This window comes from Neopelma chrysocephalum, unplaced genomic scaffold, assembly GCF_003984885.1.
Source record: "Neopelma chrysocephalum unplaced genomic scaffold, ASM398488v2 Primary Assembly neopelma1_226, whole genome shotgun sequence".
Taxonomy (NCBI): Eukaryota; Metazoa; Chordata; class Aves; order Passeriformes; family Pipridae; genus Neopelma; species Neopelma chrysocephalum.
Genome location: NW_020897888.1, coordinates 34,850 through 55,340, shown reverse-complemented (window position 1 = coordinate 55,340; position 20,491 = coordinate 34,850). Strand labels below are relative to the sequence as shown.

Below are 20,491 nucleotides of genomic sequence, written 5' to 3'. Positions count from 1 at the left end.
CAGAGAGAGAGAAAGGGGGGCCCGGAGGATGTCTCTGCCACGCAGGACAACCGAAAACCTGAGGAGAAATCCACATGCCAGGACGTGGACACTTGATAAGCAGAACCACACTGCAGCAGCCTACGAACCGAGGTATGAGAGAGAGAGAGATCACACAGCGGCAGGAGAGCAAGGACTCAAAGCTATCTTCCTGGACTTCAGGAGGAGGAGAGACTACAACAAACAACTGGAACTTGGTGAGGGGGGAGCGTTCGGGCCCAGAACACTCCCACAGAGGGACTGGTTACTTTCCAGCCTTGAAAAGGCTCTTTCCTGGACTAAACTTAAAGGAGGGGCTTGAAAAGACTGATTGATAGAGATGTAATATATATATAGTTGTCTTTAGTTTGTATAGTATTTATTTGTGTAAATAAATGTATATATATTTCCCCCTTCCCCTATAGAAGCCTCTGGCCTGAAAGTTTCTCTTCGGTGTTGGCATAAATTGTGGGAGGGGGTGGAGAAGCCTGAAAATTGGATTTTGGATTTCTAACATGGCTCAAACTGCCACAATGCCGAGCATGATGTCATATGGTATGGAATATCCCTTTGGTCAGCTGTCTCAGCTGTGTCTCCTCCCAAATTCCTTGCCACGAGAAGAAGAAACAGCCTTGACTTTGTGCAAGCCCTGCTTAGTAATAATATCAACATCTTTATATTATCATCACTGTCTTCAGCACAAATCCAAAACACAGCCCCATACTTGCCACTGTGAAGAATATGAATTCTACCCCAGCCAAAACCAGCATAAGGACTCAGGATAATTTCACTCTGCAAGCAAGATCCTCACCTAGCACTGCTGATGGCTTGTCATACCTGAATATTTCCTCTATGGAGTCATATCGTGGTATGGGAATATCAAATAGATGAGTTTGGGTAAACTGCTCTTGGTGTTCTCTTAATCCCTCAGACACCAGTGTCCTTCACAAACAAAATTTAAATGTTGACAGTTTCTGTGTAGTAAAAAGAGAAGCTAGAGGATAGCAAAGAGAGGGGATTTAGCACTTTTACCTAGGTTAAAGCCCAGGTTGTAAGCACCTGCTTGTACCTCTCTGCAGAGGAGTCTGTGGATCTCTAGAGCTGTCGTGGCAGCACCCTGGGCCTCTCTGAGATGCTACTCCTGGACGACAGTATCAGAAGCTGATGAATGAGATACAGCCGGATGCTGTGGGACTTTGCTCCTGCTGAGGGCATGCCAATCAGATTGGTAGCGGGAGAAAACTAAAATGGAGCTCTTGTGGGGGAGAGAAGTGGTGAAATGGAAAACACTGGTACCTGCTGTAGTGTCTTGGTACCACACAGACTTTTGCATAGAATTCCTGGTCCGCAGGGGCAAATGAGATCAAGAAACCTGCCCTGGCGGAGTGGCTGAAACTGGCCTTTGGGCCAACTGCAGCTGTGTTGTGGTGGGAAGTGCTGAGCAACTCTGCTGTGGTTCCAGCAACTGGGGTCCCACATGAGGCTTTGGAGCACTTGAGGAGGGAAGGAGGGAAGGGGTGATGCTGACAGCCCTGTGCTGGACCCTCAAGTCCTTTCCATGCTGTTCTACGTCATGGCTTCATCACAGCCTGCAGGAAGAGGGGGTGGGTCAGGAATTCTGTGCCTTTCAGATGAATCTTGGGTCCAACAGAAAGAGGCTGCAAGAATATTGGAGGCTTCATATACATGGATTAGACTGAAAATTACCAGTAATTACATTTAGGATAATAATATCAGAGAGCTTTACTCAGATGCATTGGCCTCACCCATCACTTGGTCTTTAAATCAAAGTAAAGCACTTTTCAGAAAAAGACGCTTGAGCTCAACATCAGTGCGGCTGCTGGAGGTAGTCAGGGTGAGAGTGTGGAGCTTATGGGAGCTCAAAAAAGTACTGATCTCTTCTGGCCTCAAAAAGTCTGTTCTACATAGAAGGCACAACCTTCCTGGTCTATTTTTGTCCTCAAACTTTATGTTTTCTGTCTTCTCTTGGCTGGTGAGTGGCACCTCTTGGTGCTAGTCAGGTACCCTCTCACCATATTAGACTGGCCTGAATTTCATTTCTGTTCGCTTGTAGGAGTAGTGGTATTCTTTGCCCGTCTTCCAGTTGATACCATCAGCGTAGCTCCCATGCACACCCATCCAGTACATCCCATTCAGGTTTGAGTAATGACAGTCATTGTACCACCACGCTCCTTTGTATTCTGTGGCACAGTTAAAGGAGCTCATGTCATTGTCCTGATCTGTTGTTGAAAATGGCATGTCCCTGTGGTATGATAAAGAGTCTCCTGCAGAGAGCACACATTCACAGTTACTGCAGTAAGGATCACAAACAGGACCTTGATATGCCTGTGCAACCTTGCTGGGCACCAGTGGCCCTTGCTGGGTGCAAGGCAAATTTTTTAAATTCCGCTGTAATCTTGCCCCAGTTGCCCAGGTTTCTTCCTTGGTTCTGAACAAAAGAAGAATCCTGAGCTCTGCCAAAACACGCGGACAATTTGTCTGTGCCTGTGAATCAAATGGGTCAGATTCTCCTCGCATGTACATAGGTGTCGCTTCTCTTGCACTGTTCAGGTTCTCTGCAGACACACTGGTGTCTGAAATACTAGACAGAATTGCAGTGTAAAAAGCCACATAAACACAGTGCACTGGTCTCTCAGGTGTTGATTTCACTCATTCTTTTGTGAGGGATATTGAATTTTGAAGAAAATTTGGTTGCTTTTTAAAGAAAAGCAAAACATCAGGTATTAAGAGGATGCAGTGCTGTTGCTGCAACAGCTGAACAGCACCCCAGCCCTGGAAATGTCAAACTTTGTGGTCAAATATTTCCTACCAAAGTAATCAGAAGCAGAACTTGGCCTGCTACAGAGCTGTTGGGAAGGTCAATTGGATTGGGTGCTGCTCAGGACCAGGCTCCACACTTTCTGTTAAACCATGTGGCTGGGCTTGTAGGTAATGCTCTGGGTCACATTTCTGTGATGGGTGTCTCTTTCCTTCCCTGCACCTAGAGGTCATGCACTAGAGGTACCATGGCCAGTTTTAAAAAACTGTTTTAAAATGTAGCTGATACAAGGAGTTTGCATGATACAGCTCTGCATTATAGATGCCAAGCACTTCTGAAATGCTCTAGTAAAACAGACTTTCCCGGAGAGCTGCTTCAAACTTACCGGCATTTCCACCAAGGAAGTCCCCTAGAACTAGTCTGTATTTCTCAGACTCTCCCAAAACTCTGAATGAAGCGTACTTGGCAAAATAGTAGTTGTTCTCAAAGTCTCTCAGGTCAATGCGGAGTTCACAGGGTCCTAGAAGAGAAGGTTGACAGCAGTCATGCAGAGCTTATGGTGGATACGTCCCTGGATGTCAGGGTGGGGGTTTTAATGAGCCATGAGCTATCTTGAGAGGAGCTTCCACTACTTGAGAAATTATGTTTTATTTAATATTCCCACAGAACCTCCTCTACATATGATGGTTTTCTTGGGAAGCACCTTTTCAGATATGATGGTGGGTGGTCGTGAACACTGAAAGCTACATGCCCAGGAAGCCTGCATACAGACTTCAAAGCCTTCAGGTGGACAACATGATGCCAATATAACCAGTTTCAGTAGGAAAATGTTTTGGCCTGTCTCCAGGATAGATCATGCAGCCAGCTCATTCTCTTTCTTGAATACTTGTTTGTTTGTTTGTTTTTTAAGAATACAATTTCCTGTATGTAATGGTCTGCAAGAACCTACATCCCCTTTGGGATTAACAGTGGGAGGCATCAAATGGATGCAAGAAGCTCAGAGGTCTTTAATGATCCAATGTGGTACAGGCATTGGACTCTCATGGCCCCAGACCTGGACAGAGGCAGACCTTACCCAGCGAGGTGAGGAAGTGGATGTTGTCATTCCCCATCCAGAACTCTGTCAGCTGATTGCCAAAGCCTCGTTTGTATGAATCCCAGTCTCGTAAGAATTTCACTGACCCGTCCCAGCGCCTCTGGAAAACCTACAGGAAAGGAGACCCTCAGCCACACCAGTCCATCCCTCACCCAGAGCATCCACAGCACTTGACGTACACAGCCCCCTGCATCAGGACACTCCTGTGGGTCTCTGGGGAGCAAACCTCATAAGAGTCCCTCAATAAAGATGTCCTCCATCTGCCCTTGGAAATGAGGAGGAAATGATTTGCTGATTTAAGCAGGGAGTGGCCCTTGGTCTGCTCCCAGAGACAACTCCTGGGAGATTCTCCTGCATCCACACAGGGACTCACACTGGCTTGCTGATGTGAACCTCAGCTGTCTGCTCAGTCTGTGTTTTCCTCCCATTTGTTTCTATTTTGAAGCCACCCTTTGCAGCCTTAACAAAAATCACTATATCAACATAAAAACCTCCCTCTCTCATCCTACTCACAATCCATCCCCCACCATCTGTGTCCATGTCGCAGAAGACAGCTGTGGCATTGCAACCTTGGGGGTAGATGGTGTACCAGCCGCTCAAGATCTTCCCTTTGCCCAACAGTTCTTGGCAATTCCTGGGTTCTGTGCAAATCAGAGAAAGAGATCAAGTGGAAGGAGTTATAATGTGCTCACTCCATCCAGGGAGCACACCAGCCTTGAGGCTTGGAGCCCTTCAGCACCCAGCTAGCTCTTAACACTGCAAGACCCTGGCATGCGGCTGCTGGGAACTAAACCCTGCCATGGTTTCTGAGTCCATATATTGCAGGGGAGATGGGCACCTTCCAAGAGGTTGTCTAAGGTGCTCAGAGTTCTCTCATTCACAATGACTCTCTTGGGGGTCTGGGTGATGGAGCTGCTGTGAGAAGGAATTTGTCCAGACTCCAAAATGTTTGGAGGACACAGAGAATGTGTGTGGAGTTGTCAGGAAAGGAGTAGTAATACAGAGAAACAGCTCCCTGGGATGCAGCGGTGAACAGCATTCAGATCATCCTCTGTGGATTGAATCATAGAATCACAGACTGTTTTGGGTTGGAAGGAACCTAAAGGTCATTTTGTTCCACCCCCATGCCATGGGCAGGGATACCTTCCACTAAACCAGGTTGTTCCAAACTCAGTCCAGCCTGGCCTTGAACACTTCCAGGGAGGGGGCAGCCACTGCTTCTTTGGGCAACCTGTGCTAGTGCCTCACCACCCTACTCAAACAGTTTTGAGTGAAGAATTTCCTCCTAATATCTAATCTGAATCTCTCCTCTTTTAATTTTGAATCATTTCCCCTTGTCCTGTCAATGGCCATGTAAAAAGTCACTCTCCAGCATTTTTATAAGCACCTTTTAAGTACTGAAGGGCCACACTGAGGTTTCCCCAAGACAGAAAACACTTCTGAATATATATATATAAAATATATATGTATACATATATGTACATATTATGCATCATTTTTTCCTTCCCCAAACCATACCTGCTAACAGAATCTCAGATTCACAAGTGACTGGAATGGTCCCTATCAGACAACCCAGCCTACAGCTGCATCTGTATCCGTCATAGGGAAAGTTTTGGGAGATGATCTCAGATGGTGGTGCTGGTGGTGCAGGTGACCCAGTGTGCTGTCTGATGCATGGATTCACAGCTGTACCAGGCTGTCTTGTGGGCATGTGTGTCCATCCTAATGGGGGTCTGGTCCTGGACTTGGCCTTTTCCTTATTAGTCAAATGTTTTACATGCCCAGTAAACATAAAAGGGGAAGAGGAGTGCCTGTAGGAAACGTGTTTCAGGGATGCTGGGTGATGCATCCTGGGATTGGTAGTTTCCAAAGTATACTCTGACACACATGGGCAGTGTGAGTCCCATGGTGGTTGGCTAGGCGAATCACGTGTCGTCCGAAGGTATAAAAGGTGCTGTTTTCTTCTAATAAACGGATTTGGTTGTTGGAAATCCATGCAACCGGGTCGTGTGCTTATTTATTACATTAATAAGCCATACATGGTGCCCTAAATGTGAGGGCTTCTCTGTGTAACAGGGAAAAATAGACTGCCTTGCAGCAAGGAAAATTGTGAGTGTGTTTGCCACTAGCTCGTTTTAGGGCTCAGGGACACATACCGAGAAAAAAAACAGACGTCTTTAAAAGCGTCAAGACTTCAGTGCAGAACGTGGCTGAAGGACGCAAAACTGAACCGAGCTCGAAAAAATTGCAAGTGCATGTGCCAGGAGAAAAGTGGCGGAGAACAAAAAGCTGAAAGGATGCGGAGAAGAAAAGCCGAGAAAGCAGCAGTGAACACGAGCCAAGAGAAGCGGCGAGAAACGAAACCGCCGAGAGCTGAGGCAGCGAAAAGCCGAGAAGCAGAGAGACCGAAAGCCGAACCGAATTGGTGAAAAAAGCAAGCAGCGAGAAAACGCACGTGAGATGAAAGCAGTAAGAGAAAAGGTAAAAAAGCATGGGGAATTTGGCTTCCCGGGACATAGAAAGGGATACAGAAGCCTTGTGTCTCTTGCTAAGACAGTGTCCTATTGAGATCACACGCACAGAAATAACAGATCTCTTGCAATGGATAAAATTCATTGCACCAGCACTGCTGCTTGTAGAAGCTTTAAATATAACCACCTGGCAAAGGATCGGCAGATCCATGAGGGACAGAGTGATATAGAAGGGGCAGGTGATATAGAAGTAAGTTATGGTGAAGGTCCCGGTTTTGGTGCGAGCTGCGGAGATAGGACGGGAATTTTAGTTTGCGAATCCAGTATACAGGGGTGAAGTGTAGGTTCCCGCCGTGGCATGGGGGAGGGGCACCCAGGAAGCTTACCCCCCTGTGTCACCGATGACTTGCGGCCGCGTGCTCCAAGAAACGTGACATGGGCGCAGCCATCCTGCGCGCGAAACGGACCAGAACTTGAGCCGTCTCTTCTGGCCCCGCAACCATCTTGTCCCCACTGTGTGCGCAACAGGGGAGGTGCTTCCCCGCCATCTTCTGCCATGCCGCCGCAGGGAGCCGAGTATATCGGAGTCACGGATAGTGAGGCATCAGAAGATGGATAGGAGGAACTGGAGGCGGTTCCTCTGGGTGAGGGCGAGAGGACAGGCACGGGGGTGTCAGTTAACCAGTGGGAAAGATACCGCGAGGAGGGAATGCAGGTGGGAGACTGGCAGGTTATTAAAGCATGCCCAGTTATATACCGGCCGTGCCAAAACCCTCAGTTCCAAAGCTTGCCCTATGAGGTGACAAAGGAACTGAGACAGTAAATTAAAGAGACTGGTGTTTCCTTGTCTCACACGTTTTCACATCTGGAGACACTGAGTACCACTTACGTATTTACCCCACATGATTGGAAGACACTGTTGAAAATGGTTTTAACTACCACTCAGTACAGTGTCTGGTAACTGACTATCAGGAGAATTGCTCAGCATATGCAAATGACCCAGGAGGTTCACAAGCAGGCATGACTTGTAGTCATTTGGCAGGAGAGGGGGAGTATGTGGCAGCAAATTCACAAGTAGGCTACCCCCGGCAGATATATGAGGTGATCGCAAAACTGGCTTTGAGGGCGATGAGAAAGATCCCTAGCATGGACAGAGACAGCAACCTGTCCTTCAGAAAGGTCCTGCAGGGATCAACTGAATCTTTTTCTCAGTTCCTTGCTGAGCTGCAGGCGGCTTTAAACAGGCAAATAGAACATGAAGAAGCTAGAGAGATGCTTTTTAGGCAGCTGGCATATGAGAACTCGAACCAGGGCTGCAAGCGAGCTCTGCAGACTATCCCTGAAAGGGAAAGCTGCACCATCGCCGAGATGGTTCGAGCATGCCAGGGTGTCGGATCTGTTGAACATCATACTGCCTCTCTAGCAACAGCCTTAAGTGCCCTGCTAAGATTGCAGGATGGGACAAGAGGGAAAGGCAGCTGCTACAGATGTGGCGCTGCTGATCATTTTCAAAAGGACTGCCCCAAGAAACCTCCCTCAACAGTATGCCAAAAAGGTCAGCATGGGAAGTGGGGGACAAAAAACCCTTCCCAGCAGGGAAACTGGAGACGGGGCGTGAGACCGCATGCCCCGGTTCAACAAATAAATATGGCTCAAGAAAACAGGTTACTGATCTGCTCACTGCCACCTCAGATAGCGCTGGGTTGGACCTGGCCTCCAGAGAGACAGTAACTATAACAACTACTGCCGTAGTGTTAATCCCTGCAGGAGTTTGGGGCCCTTTAAGCCCAGGAATCCATGCCCTTCTAATAGGATGGTCATCAACCACCAGGATGGATTTGTTTTTCTTACCCGGAGTGATTGACTCAGACTCTCACAGCGAGATACAAATAATGGCATGGACTCCAGTGCCTCCCTTTTACATACCTGAGGGACAAAGGCTTGCCCAGTTAATCCCTTTTTACAGCTTGTCACCGGCTGGGGAGGGGGAAGGGGGCTCGGGGGCTTTCAGGAGCACAGGGAGCCTCAAATATTCTGGGCAAGGACCATTTCTGCAGCACAGCCGATGATGACGTGTCAGATAGACAGACACAGATTCAACGGCCTGGTGGACACAGGAGCAGACATTACAATCATTAAGGACACTGATTGGCCTACTGTTTATCTTGCTTCGACTATCCAGGGGGTTGGAGGCACACAAAGGCCTAGGCAGAGTGCTCAATTACACACAGTGCTGGGGCCAGAGGGACAAGTTGCCAGAGTAGCTCCTTTTGTTGCCCCTATTCCATGCACATTATGGGGACGAGATGTGCTGGGACAATTTGGCGCTGTCATGCATCTCATGGAGATGCTCAGATTTTTCAATGAGGGCCATTGACCAGCCATTCCAAGGACAGATTAAGCTGACATGGAAAACTAATGACCCTATATGGGTCGATCAATGGCCCATGAAAAAGGAATGCTTGCTCACTTAAGAGAACTAGTTCAAGAGCAACTCGATGCAGGACGTATAGTGCCAACCTCCAATCAGAACACTCTGGTGTTCTGCATACCCAAGAAAAGTGGCAAGTGGAGGATGCTGCATGACCTAAGAGCAGTCAACTCAGTGATAGAACCTATGGGGGCATTGCAGCCAGGGCTTCCTTCACCTGCTATGCTTCCAGCAGGATGATCGGTAGTGGTAATCGATTTAAAAGACTATTTCTTCACCGTTTTTCTACACCCTAACGATGTGCCACAATTTGCTTTCTCCATCCCCGCTCTAAACCACACACAGCCCACGCAGAGATACCACTGGGTCGTTTTGCCTCAGGGGATGAGAAACAGCCCGACGATATATCAGACTGTTGTGGCAAAGGCTATCTACTCTATCAGAAGACTTTACCCCTCAGCAATCATTTACCACTACATGGATGATATCTTGGTCACCATGGCCAAGGACACTGAGTTACAGACTGTTATTACTGCTCTGACTAATGCTGTCCAAGAAGCAGGGTTGCAGGTCGCTCCAGAGAAGATCCAACGATCTCAGCCCTGGACCTACCTTGGATGGAGGGTCACGCAGCAGGAGATCTCGCCCCAGCCACTTCAGATTAAGGTAAAAGACACTTTAACCTTAAACGAATTGCAGAAACTTTTAGGAGCCATCAGCTGGCTAAGACCTATTTTAGGCTTGACCACAGAGGAGCTGCACCCCCTGTTTTAACTGCTGAAAGGCAATCCAGACTTGACATCTAGTCGATCTCTGACTATGGAGGCAAAGCAGGTGTTAAAGACATGTTCTAAGGCAATCGAGAGCAGACAAGGCAGAAGGAGAAATCCTGAACTTCAAATCTACCTTGCCCTTGTTCCTAGCAGGTTCCAGCCATTTGCAGTTTTGTTTCAGTGGAACCAAACTGAACCAGATCTACTGAGGATCCTGGAGTGGCTGTTTCTGCCCCATTCACCACCTAAAACTGTGTGGACAACTAACAAAATGTTTGTCAAGCTTGTCATTAAAGGCAGAGGACGGCTACAAGAGCTGGACAGACAGGATCCATCGATCATCTACATCCTGGTGATGAAGGACAGCCTCGACTGGCTGCTGGCCGAAGGCACTGGATTCCAGGCTGCCTTGGCAGGCTATGATGGTGACATTTCCATTCACTACCCTAAACACAGGCTTTGGGCAGAAATGGGCAACTTACCCTTAAAAGCCACAACCAGATGCCGACACCAGCCAGTAAAAGGCCTCACGGTCTTTACTGATGCATCAGGACGGTCCAAAAAAGCTGCAGTGACATGGGTACGCCCTGCTACAGGACAGTGGGAACAGGAGGTACAGACCATAAACCATGGTTCTGTACAGATCCTAGAACTTGCAGCTATTTGCATTGCCTTGGAACTCTTTTCAGATCAACCTGTTAATATTGTTAATGACTCTTGTTATGCAGCAGGTTTGGTTTCACATTTTGAGGCTTCCTTCCTTTGGGATGTTGTAAACCCACATTTACTCGTTGAAATACATGCTGTATGGGTTCTTGTCAATCACAGCAGGTTTGATTTTTACATAATGCATGTTAGATCACACACAGAAATGCCGGAGCCCTTAGGAGAAGGGAACCAAAGGGCAGATGCAGCAGCTATGTTCACAACAGTGCCTAGAACGCTTGAGCAGGCTAAATTGTCTCATTCCTTTTTCCACCAGAACGCACGTTCTCTGAAGAGACAATTTCAAATTACCATCAATCAGACTCGAGACATAGTTATGTCATGTCCAGACTGCCAGCAAATAACTCCAATGCCATCTCAGGAAGGAGTTAACCCCAGGGGACTAATAGCTAATGAGGTATGGCAGACAGATGTTACACGCATACCAGAGTTTGGTCGGCTGAAATACATTCACGTTACAGTCGACACGCACTCCAAATACATAACTGCCACCGCACAGACTAGGGAAAAGGCAAGGGACATAATAAGGCACTGGCTTAGCTGCTTTGCAACGCTAGGGGCCCCAAAAAGGATAAAAACTGACAACGGCCCTGCATACACTTCAGCAAAAGTCAAAACTTTCCTGACAGACTGGGAGATCTCTCACTCCACAGGCATACCGCATTCACCCACGGGACAGGCCATGGTAGAGAGAGTGCACCGTACCCTAAAGGACATGCTAAAAAGACAAAAGAAAAGGGGAGTCTACCTGTAGCCCACAGGAGTGTCTGTGGAAAGCAGCATACGTCATAAATTTTTTAAATTGTTACAGTGCTGAGAAAAGCAGGTATGAGAGACAACACAGACCTCAGGCATTCTCCTCTCCCAAACCACTGGTCATGATAAAAGATTTAATCTCAGGGCAATGGATGGGACTGGTGGACCTCGTGACATGGGGAAGGGATATGTGTGTATATCTACAGGTAAAGAACTAAAATGGATTCCCTCCAGGTGTGTCAGACCCTACATAGGTACACCCTCACAGCAGCAGCAAGAACCAGAGTTATATAATAATGGCCCATCTTCGCGAACGAAGATTTGGGGAAAGGTCTTTTACCTTTCCAGCCTGCGCAATGGATTTTTTAGGTGAGACACAGCCTGCGCTGAACTGAGCCCACCCTTTAATCCTAAGGTTCATCTGCCGGGGCCAAGCAAGCTTGGACAATGGCAGTGAGGTCCTCAGGACGTAGGTTTGTTTAGAGTGTCCTTCTCATAGATGGATGGCCACACAGGGCTAACGACCTCCATCAGGCCAGGAGACCGGGATTTGAACCCGTGGTCGCAGCAGTGAAAGTCCTGCACGCTAACCACTAGGCCACCAGGGGTCTCAAGAACCAGAGTTATACAGAGCGAAGAAACTGCAGATAGAGAGCACAGCTGATGTTTACCATTTGATAGTTGATGTTTACCATTTGATGTTTACTACTGTTAACTGTGAAAATGACCAATGTGGCAAAATACAGCTTTGCTAAAAGCCATGGATGTGCATGTGAGGAATGGGTGCAGTGGCCACCGGTGTGTGTGTGTGTGAGTGAATGAAAGAGAGTTGTGTGAGTGTATAAGCACTTTAAACACTAAGCCTTAAAAAGGTAACGTTACCTCAACCACACGGTCAGCTAGAAGAATTCAATTCATGACGTTTACCCTGTTGTTGAAATAGAGTTGAGTTTTCCCTTTTCTACATAAACCCTGAGATAAATAAAGGTTACATAATTACTACCCAGTAATGCCAAAACCCTCAGATCAATAAAGTTGTTGTTTATCCCAGTTGTATTATACCCCTTAGGAAAATAACGGTTCATGTTCATAATAAACAGGTTCAAAAGGTTAAAGAGAAAAATTCTAATAAATAAGTAAGTTTGTTGAAGAACCAAAGTAAGCAGTGAGCTGGGTCTCTGTGATACTATGGTGATTGTTAAAGGTTTTACATTTTTACATTTTTTAAAAAATGTACTGTTCTATTATTTGCACTGTTCTATGATTCACCTTAAATATTAAAGTTGGGGGAGATGTAGGAAACATGTTTCAGGGATGCTGGGTGATGCATCCTGGGATTGGCAGTTTCCAAAGTATACTCTGACACACATGGGCAGTGTGAGTCCCATGGTGGTTGGCTAGGTGAATCACATGTTGTCCGAAGGTATAAAAGGTGCTGGTTTTTTCTAATAAACGGATTTGGTTGTTGGAAATCCATGCAGCCGGGTCACGTGCTTATTTATTACATTAATAAGCCATAAGTGCCTGGGGCAGCAAGGGGCTGTTCAGTGGCATCCCAGTCCCTCAGGTGTTACAGCAGCTCTCATCTGCCTGAGCCCCTGCATGTGATTGTGGCCATGCAACACCCAATTTTAGCCAGAGCAGGTTGTAGCTCTGCTTTTAGCTCATGGAGTCAGATGGGCCAAATGAAGCTTCTTTGTTTTCTTTTTCCTTTTTTTCCCAATGATTAGGTTAATCTGATCACTACCACGCGTGAACTCCCCATCTACGGAAGCTTCCCACTCTAGCAAGTGGAGGGGTATAACTGCCTTTTAAGTAGCTGCATGTCCATACAGCTCTTTCTAATGATTTCATCTTGGAAAACAGGTCACTGAAGCTCCAAGAAACTCAGGTAGACCTCCTCCAGGTCTATCTCTCCCACACAGAGGACAGGAGACCCGAGTAGTGCTCAGAGGATGTGACTTTCCTGGCCAGGCTGGAGTACAAAATAGACCCACAGAAGCTGCATGTACCTGTGAGAAGCAAATGGGTTAACTGTGATATTTTCTTACTCCATCCTTTAATGTCACTCTGAATTTTTTCTTATTCCTGTCCTGTCCTGATTTCTGGTGTAAGTAGTCCACCAACGTCCACTCTGCAAAGCTGATAGTGGCATGAAGACCTAGGATGAAACTCACCCCATATTTCTGGAAATCCAGGCTCTCCTTTTGTTCCTGTTGGACAAACAACACCACCAATTTTTCTTCAATTTCCACACTCAGCACTCTCCTCCCCCAGCAGTTGGCATCATTTGCTTAGACAAATCTAGCTGCACTGGAGAGCTGTGATATTAGGGAAAGTGCTTGGCTCATCTATGCTAAGCATGGAGAAAGGCATGGAGAAACCAGGCATGAGGATTAAATAAATATAAGCTCTGCCCTGGCTGCTCCCAGGCCCACCAGAGGAGACCCACCTGCCCATCTACACAGACTCGGGAGAGCACGGGGGGCATGTGGGAACTCAAGTCAGAGACCCCTGAAACTACCCCAATGACACCCAGCACCCTCAGACACTGGAAGCAGCTCTGCAGGTTGCCCAAGAGTACATGGGGTGGCTGCTGGGTGGTACACAAGCTGATGGTGCCAGGCAGCACCAGGTGCTGGAGCTGAGGGCATCACTTGTTGCTGAACAGCTGGTTTGGGAGGGGTGTTGTCCACAGCATCTGGGCCAGGGCTGAGCCTATGATGGGGCACAACTGTCACCAAAGAGCCCTAGTGGGGTACTTCCGTTTCTCTATAATTGCTCCCATCTGGTGTGTTGTTCCAGAACAGTACAAGGTGGAAGTTTAACAAAGTAGCTCACATGCTAAATTCAGCACAGCATGATTTACCTTTCAGTCCTGGGAAGCCAGGCTCTCCAACTGTTCCTGCAAAACACAAGAGGGAAATGCTCATCACATATGAGCAATGTAAATGAATTACTGTGGCTCCCCAGATGGCTGCTCCAGCCCCTCCATATGTCCCAAATGTACAAGAGAGCCTGTCAAGAGGTGCAAAGATACGGTACTCAACTGAGCATCCCAGATGTTGCTGCCATGCCAGCCTGGCTGTTCTCTTGATCAGCAGTATCTCTCGGATACAGCAGGAAGATCAGGATAGAGGGAAGAGAGAACTGCTGTGCCGCCTCCTGAAGTGTATGGGGGATTCACAGTTCCACTTCAGTGATTTTTTGTGCAGGGTTTCTCTTTATAGTCAGCCACTTCTGAGATTTTGTGCAATAGCTGCTTTTTCAGTGGGTTTGTCCATCTCCTACTAGAGTTTCAGTTCAAGTCTTTGGTGCATTTGGCCAAGCTGTTTTCCCTGCTAGTCAGTGCACTGGTGCTCAGTTCCTGGGTGCTACCTTGTACTCGTTTCTTTAGAAGAGGTACTTTTTCAATATTTGTAGCACACATGCCCTGCTGAAGATCCTAAGCACAACCTGGGTGATGAAAGTCAGTTTCTCAACAGACATGTTCTTCTTTTCAGGGGCTCATCCTATTACAAGAAAACCTCACCCTGTGATAGATGTTTCCTGGTGGTTTGATCACATCCTTCTGATCAATTGGGCATCGGGCACTGACTCCAAGCCTGGAGGATGCTGGAAGCACTGAGCATCGAGCCTCTGCTTCAGGCCTCTGAGATGAAGCTCTGCAGTGAGTTTCAAAGTTCTCAGAGCTGTGGGGTATTTGGGCAGGTTTGTTTTGTGGTGGAGGAAGGTTAATGTAGGAGTGGGGAATGGGGAGAGGCCTGATTTTAGGAGTCTGTTAAGGATCGGTGTGAACTTTGAGAAGAGTAGTATCTTACTCTGTGCTGTGGTCCCACTCAAGGACATTGTTTCTAGTGCTCACTCCATGCAATAGCCATACCCAAAAATCAGGCTTTGAGTATGCTACTTCAGGGCTGTTTCTTGGACTATGGCCAACCAAGTCTCCCAATGCATGTCCTGAGCTTGGGGAGATTTATGGATCAGAACTGAATATGTTACGCATTACCTTTTGCACCAGGTGGTCCTGCTTTCCCCGGGAATCCCTGGTCTCCCATTTCTCCTGCAAAGAAAGACTCATTTTTTATGTGCACGTTGCAAACTGACCAGAAGGGAGAGGTCGCAAAATCCGGGAGAGCTGGGCCTTTGCTTTCACAGAAGAAAGGGAGATGGGTTTTGTTAATTACATTCGGTCTTGCAACATAGTTTACTCTTTTACCTTACACCTTTTCTTCTTCTGAAACCTCACTACACTGGTACTGTCAGTTTAAGTCTTAATCTGCAGTTCACATAAAAATTTCTATGAGCTTTTTATATCGTGGAGCCTGTCCATGGATTTGGCTGTGGTGGATATGCTCCCTCAGCTGATGTGATTCACCTTCTCCATGAGTTGGCTATGAAAATCCTGAGGGAACTCCATCTCCCTTGCTTCCTGGGGTAGAGGATGCCAGTACAGTTCTCAAACTATTCCCCAGAAAACATGCAGGAGCATCACAGCCTCCCTCCCAGAGAATAAATGGATTATTTTGCTGCAAAGAAACAAATGAATTATGACACTTCGCACCCCAGGATCACTTTATGACTTTCAGACTTGTGACAGGGCTCAGGGAAGAAACAGGTGACTCCATGTGTACCAGCACATGTCTACTTGGTGATGTTTTCCACTCCTATTTGATTCTCCAGTTGCTAACAGCAGCCGGTGCGAAGGCTGCCACTGCTGCAGCCTCATCTGACTTCCCCTACTTAAAGCAAAAATGCCGTCCCATATCACAGTTCTCATCATTGGCTTTAGGGGTGTCATAGGTTTACTTGTTCTAAAAATCCAAGCAGAAATTTTCCTTTTGCCTGTCCCACTGTAAAAGAAGGTGTTGAACGAGGGAAGGGGAAGGGGCAATTGACTATACAAAAGTACTAGCTGGCAGACCTGCATTCGAGGCTGATACCTTTCTCTAGGGCTGGGGTGGGTGGGGGGGGGGGGGGGGGGGGTGGGGGGGAGGAGTTTTTTCTCCCCTCGTCTCTTTGGAAAGAGGCACTTCACTCTTCTGCCTGTAATAAATTAGTAGTAGTAAAGTAATTTACTCATCAAATTGTATTGCATGTTATATTCCTATATATATATATATATATATATATATATAATGGCCAGTCTTCGCGAACAAAGATTTTGGGAAAGGTCTTTTACCTTTCAAGCCTGTGCAATGGATTTTTTAGGTGAGACACAGCCTGCGCTGAACTGAGCCCACCCTTTAATCCTAAGGTTCATCTGCCGGGGCCAAGCAAGCTTGGACAATGGCAGTGAGTGACCTTCTCATAGATGGATGGCTCGGGACCTCAGGACGTAGGTTTGTTTAGAGTGACCTTCTCATAGATGGATGGCCTCATAGGGCTAACGGGCTCCATCTGCCCGGGGGACCAGGAATCGAACCTGGGTCGCAGCGGTGAGAGTGCCGCATCCTAACCACTAGGCCAACAGGGGTCCCCTCCTATATATATACATATATATATATATATATGTTATTGTAATCAATGTTCTGTTAAGGCTGGGGAACTGTAAGTTGCAGAATCGTTAATTAATCTGTCAGTATTACAAGCTGATAGTCCTGCAGCTTGCAGTTCTTAAGCTGAAAAGACAAATTATTGTGCCTTGCTGAATAAGTATTTTGTATCTTATTTCTCTAAAAGCATATTGTCTAAAAGCTACGCATAAAGTAACAAAGGGAAGGACAAGGATCAAAGGGTCAAGTACGAGAACGATACAGAGAATCCAAGATGGACATCTGGAGATACCTACACACTAAGCTACACACTAGGCCTCAAGGATGAAGGACTAATTAAAACTATGGAAAGGAAAGCACCTGGCAACTGAAACGGGCCTGCAGGGAAGCCAACCAGAACCAGACCTGCAAACTCGGATCCAATAGAGGGATAACAAGTGACTATGGGAGGGGAAGTGATAAGGGAATAAAGGTTACTGGTTTTGCTTACTGCACTTGCGTGCCGTGAGTGGAGCAGGGGTCTCCCCGGCCGCCCAGCGCGCTGTTTTGCTTATTTGCCTTTTATATAAATCTTCAATAAATTTTTTTATTGCTATATTTCAGCCTAATTTCATTTACTTATAACATGCCTTAACGGCAAGGGGGTGTGTGTATGTGTATGAAAAGCTCTGAGGCCGTCTTGCTCTCGACCTGGTCATCTGGCTGCTCTCCGGCCTCGGCTTGCCTGCGCGCTGCTCTGTCTCCAGCCTGAATCTGCTCAGAATTCATCGGAGAGTTTGTGCTCATTGATGAAAAAGGGGGAGTCCTGACCACAGCCAGCCACAGACAGCGTGAGTTTAGTGGGAAGGAAACCACCCTTCTTTCCCCTTTTCCCCTTCCCCTCCTTGGTGGGGGAGAAAAATCTCCATTTTTTTGCTTCTCCCGTGATCTGGGCCCCCCCCCCAGCAACCGCCAGAGCCAAACAGCGCCCCCTGCTGGCCAACACTGAGCACTGCAGGCTCTGCTCCTCCAGGATCCAACAGTGCTCCTGCCAACCGTGATTAGAATCGCGCTGGAGGACAGAGGAGTATCAAACTGTTTCCTTTTTTGAAGGGGACTTTTGGGTACAGGATTATTGTTTAGTTGTTTCTGTGTTCTTTTGCTGCTTTTGCCAATACGCATATATCCTTTAATAAAGGGTTGTTACTTTTCTTTTTATTCCATACTTCCTCGATTGGAGTCTCTTAATTTCGGATTTACAATTGCTGAGAGAGAGGAGTTTGGTCTACCACATAACTCACCCTTCTTAGCAAAACACTTTCAGTCTCATTAAACCAAGACAGGGGTCTCACCTTTTTTTCCTGGGAGACCTGGTTCTCCTTTTGGGCCAGACACACCTGGGATACCTGGGCATCCTTGGAGAATGGCGAGTCGGTCAGCATCACCCAGTCCCACTATTCTCACCTCTGAGGAAATGAAGACAGTATTTGTGGAGATTATTAGGGTTCTGAAATATTTTGGAGAGGAAGTCAAACACTCTGAAGTTGAGGAACAACTCAATCAAAAGCAATGACTATGGAAAATTGGAGGTGTTGCGTGAATTGATAGCTGTTGTATGAATGGCATTGAGGATCTCACATATTAGAGGAGTCAGACTCTGAATCTCTCTTGCCTCAGGAGAGTTCAGTAGGAGAAGAGGTTGATATATATGAAATGTATATGACATTGCCTGACAAATATACTGCAGCTTAATAAAACAAAACCTGAGAGGTGCACCAACAGGGTAGTAACAGTGGAGTAAGTGACACTGATGGATCTGTGGACAGTAAGCGTTCTTCTAAATTTCCTGATGGCGGGTCAGTTTGAAATTGCCCCTATGGTCTTCATGAGGAATACAGACAGAACACTGCATTGAGCAGCATCCCCAGGCTTCCAGGGTGCCTAGCATCCAGCAGGCATCCACCGATGCTCTGTATTGTTCTGCATCCTTTGGTAACTGTGCCAAGGCACCACTGAAAAAAACCTTAACCAGGATGGAAAATCTCAACAGGCACAGCCTGTTCCTAGAGATCTCGCTGGTGACTGGGGAAGGATGTTACATCTTAATTTGGAGGTTGCTTTGTTAAGTGGCTGCTGAGACTTCAGCCTCCACCTCCCCCTCCTCCCACTTGCAGTTGAATTTAAAAAAGCATAGAAGGAAAAAATCATATGCCTCTTCCCCTCCTCAAGGTCCTTCTCTTATGGGGAGAAGTGGGGTGGCAGTAATATTTGTGCTCCACTCACCTGAGCAGGTGTCCTCAGCGTCACAAATAGTCGTTGTCAGACTGAGCAGTACCAGGAGGGCTGGAGCTGCCCTCCCCATGGCCAGCACTGCTCTCTGCTCTCTGCACAGCTTCTCTCAGCCACCTCCCGGGGACTGTGGTCAGCACTGACCCATCTAAGCCTTTTATATCTAACAAAGAGCTCCAGTGTAAGCTCCACCTCTGCATTTGCCCGCTGGGGCGTGGCTAGGTCTCAAGCTGTTTTCCAGATAAGCCACTTTCCACAAGTCTGTTTGGAAAATTCTTGCCCAGCTGCCCCACTGCCTTACCTCTGCCCTGCTAAAATTCTGGATGGCTTTCCCTTTTCATACTGTGTTTCTAGAGAAAATGAAAGAGCAAAAACTGGTTTAGCTAAGTGTAGACATCCTTCCTCATCCTGCCTGCTACCCTTTGTGAGGAGCAGAACTTACTGTGGAGATGGGGAAAATGAGTCACTGGGAGTAAAAAGCCCATGGTCAGCTCAGGCCAGTGGCAGAAAGAAGTACAGAGCCTGGCTCACACTGCAGCACTGCCTGCCCACCAGTGCAGCACCACCTCCCAACCCTTCAAATGGAGGCTTCTGTTTATACATGAACCATGAGTGTCATGGAGTTCACACTCTGGGCATCCAGGCAAGGGTAGGTAGGCAGACCATATTTGATTTTTCCCCCCCACCTTTCCATTCTATTATCAAGCAGAATTTCTTGTTTGCTTTCTTGTTGCTGTGCTCTGCTCATTTGTGGCAGCGTTACTAGAGGTCCAATATGCTGCATATGCAGTTCCTGGGATGAAATTAGATCATCATCTTTCTTCCTTCAGAAGAAAGCCTTCCAGAAGGAAAGAGAAAATGGAGGTGCTAGGGAGGGAGAGATCTGTGCAGAGCAACTGTAGGGTGACTGGGAACTTGTACACCTCTCTTTTCTCATCTGTACAGCCTGTGCTGCCCATCTGGGATGGACCAAGGGGCAGGTGGAGGTGAATAGAGCCAGCCCCTAGCACTGAGAAGATTTCTCATGCCCAGTGCCTCTGCTCTGTGTATGGAAAAAGCTGCAATACCTTGTTCCAACTATCTAGAGGCAAAAACATTTGCCTTCAGCTGTTCCCCTTGGTAAATCATTCCATAAAAGCAAAGGCCTTGCAGATTACCCCATTGTTATAGTCTCTCAAGGACTTGAGGCTAAATCTGTCCCAATTAAAAAATAAAATAAAAACAAAACAACTTAAGAATGGGTTTGCCCAGCTTTACCCAGTTTTTCCATGAGGAGGATCCAGCTCTGGGTTGGGCTGAGATGTGCGTTATGGGGACAGCTGTGATGTGTCTGCTCACCACTGATGCATTCAGTGGTAACAGCTGGGTGCATCCAGCCTATGGAACACCATTTTCTCCCCACTTTCATCTCAGAAAGCATGTCCTTGTCGATGCAGCTACTTTTACTTGGAAGAAGAGAGGAAACTGCCAATGAAAAAGCTTAGTCCAAAGTAGGTCAGGCTCCCGAGGGTAGATTTTGAAATTAGCCCAGTGATCAATATGTCCTTAATTGCTTTTTCTCATCCCAGTACCCAGTGAAGATTGCAGAGGGCTGATCATTTATACCATCAGAAATTCTTTTGTATATTTACATTCTTTCTTGAGCCCTGGGAAATGCCCCCTATGAGCCTTGAAATTC

The 20,491-nt window shown here is 47.0% G+C and overlaps 1 protein-coding gene across 2 annotated transcripts; it reads right to left on the bottom strand.

Moving 5' to 3' along the window:
• Positions 1–558: 558 nt before the first annotated feature.
• Positions 559–18,928, bottom strand: LOC113977361 (ficolin-1-like). 2 transcript variants are annotated; one of them, XM_027703417.1, is made up of 9 exons: positions 18,808–18,928; positions 17,877–17,990; positions 15,060–15,113; positions 13,920–13,955; positions 13,228–13,263; positions 4,407–4,534; positions 3,873–4,002; positions 3,183–3,317; positions 559–2,303 (listed from the first exon to the last, which is right to left on the bottom strand). In XM_027703417.1, the coding sequence occupies exons 1-9, from the start codon at positions 18,884–18,886 to the stop codon at positions 2,056–2,058; spliced, it is 960 nt and encodes a 319-aa protein (XP_027559218.1). In that variant the 5' UTR covers positions 18,887–18,928; the 3' UTR covers positions 559–2,055. The 2 variants fall into 2 exon arrangements, with proteins under 2 accessions (XP_027559218.1, XP_027559219.1); XM_027703418.1 differs by lacking the exon at positions 15,060–15,113.
• Positions 18,929–20,491: the final 1,563 nt, after the last annotated feature.

Coding starts and splice junctions, on each gene's coding strand:
- LOC113977361 (XM_027703417.1), bottom strand. CDS start 18,886: ATGGGGAGGGCAGCTCCAGCCCTCCTGGTACTGCTCAGTCTGACAACG. Junction 13,956..15,059: donor AGGACCACCTGGTGCAAAAG/GTAATGCGTAAC, acceptor TGTGTTTTGCAG/GAACAGTTGGAGAGCCTGGC. Junction 3,318..3,872: donor CCACTTCCTCACCTCGCTGG/GTAAGGTCTGCC, acceptor CTTCTCTTCTAG/GACCCTGTGAACTCCGCATT.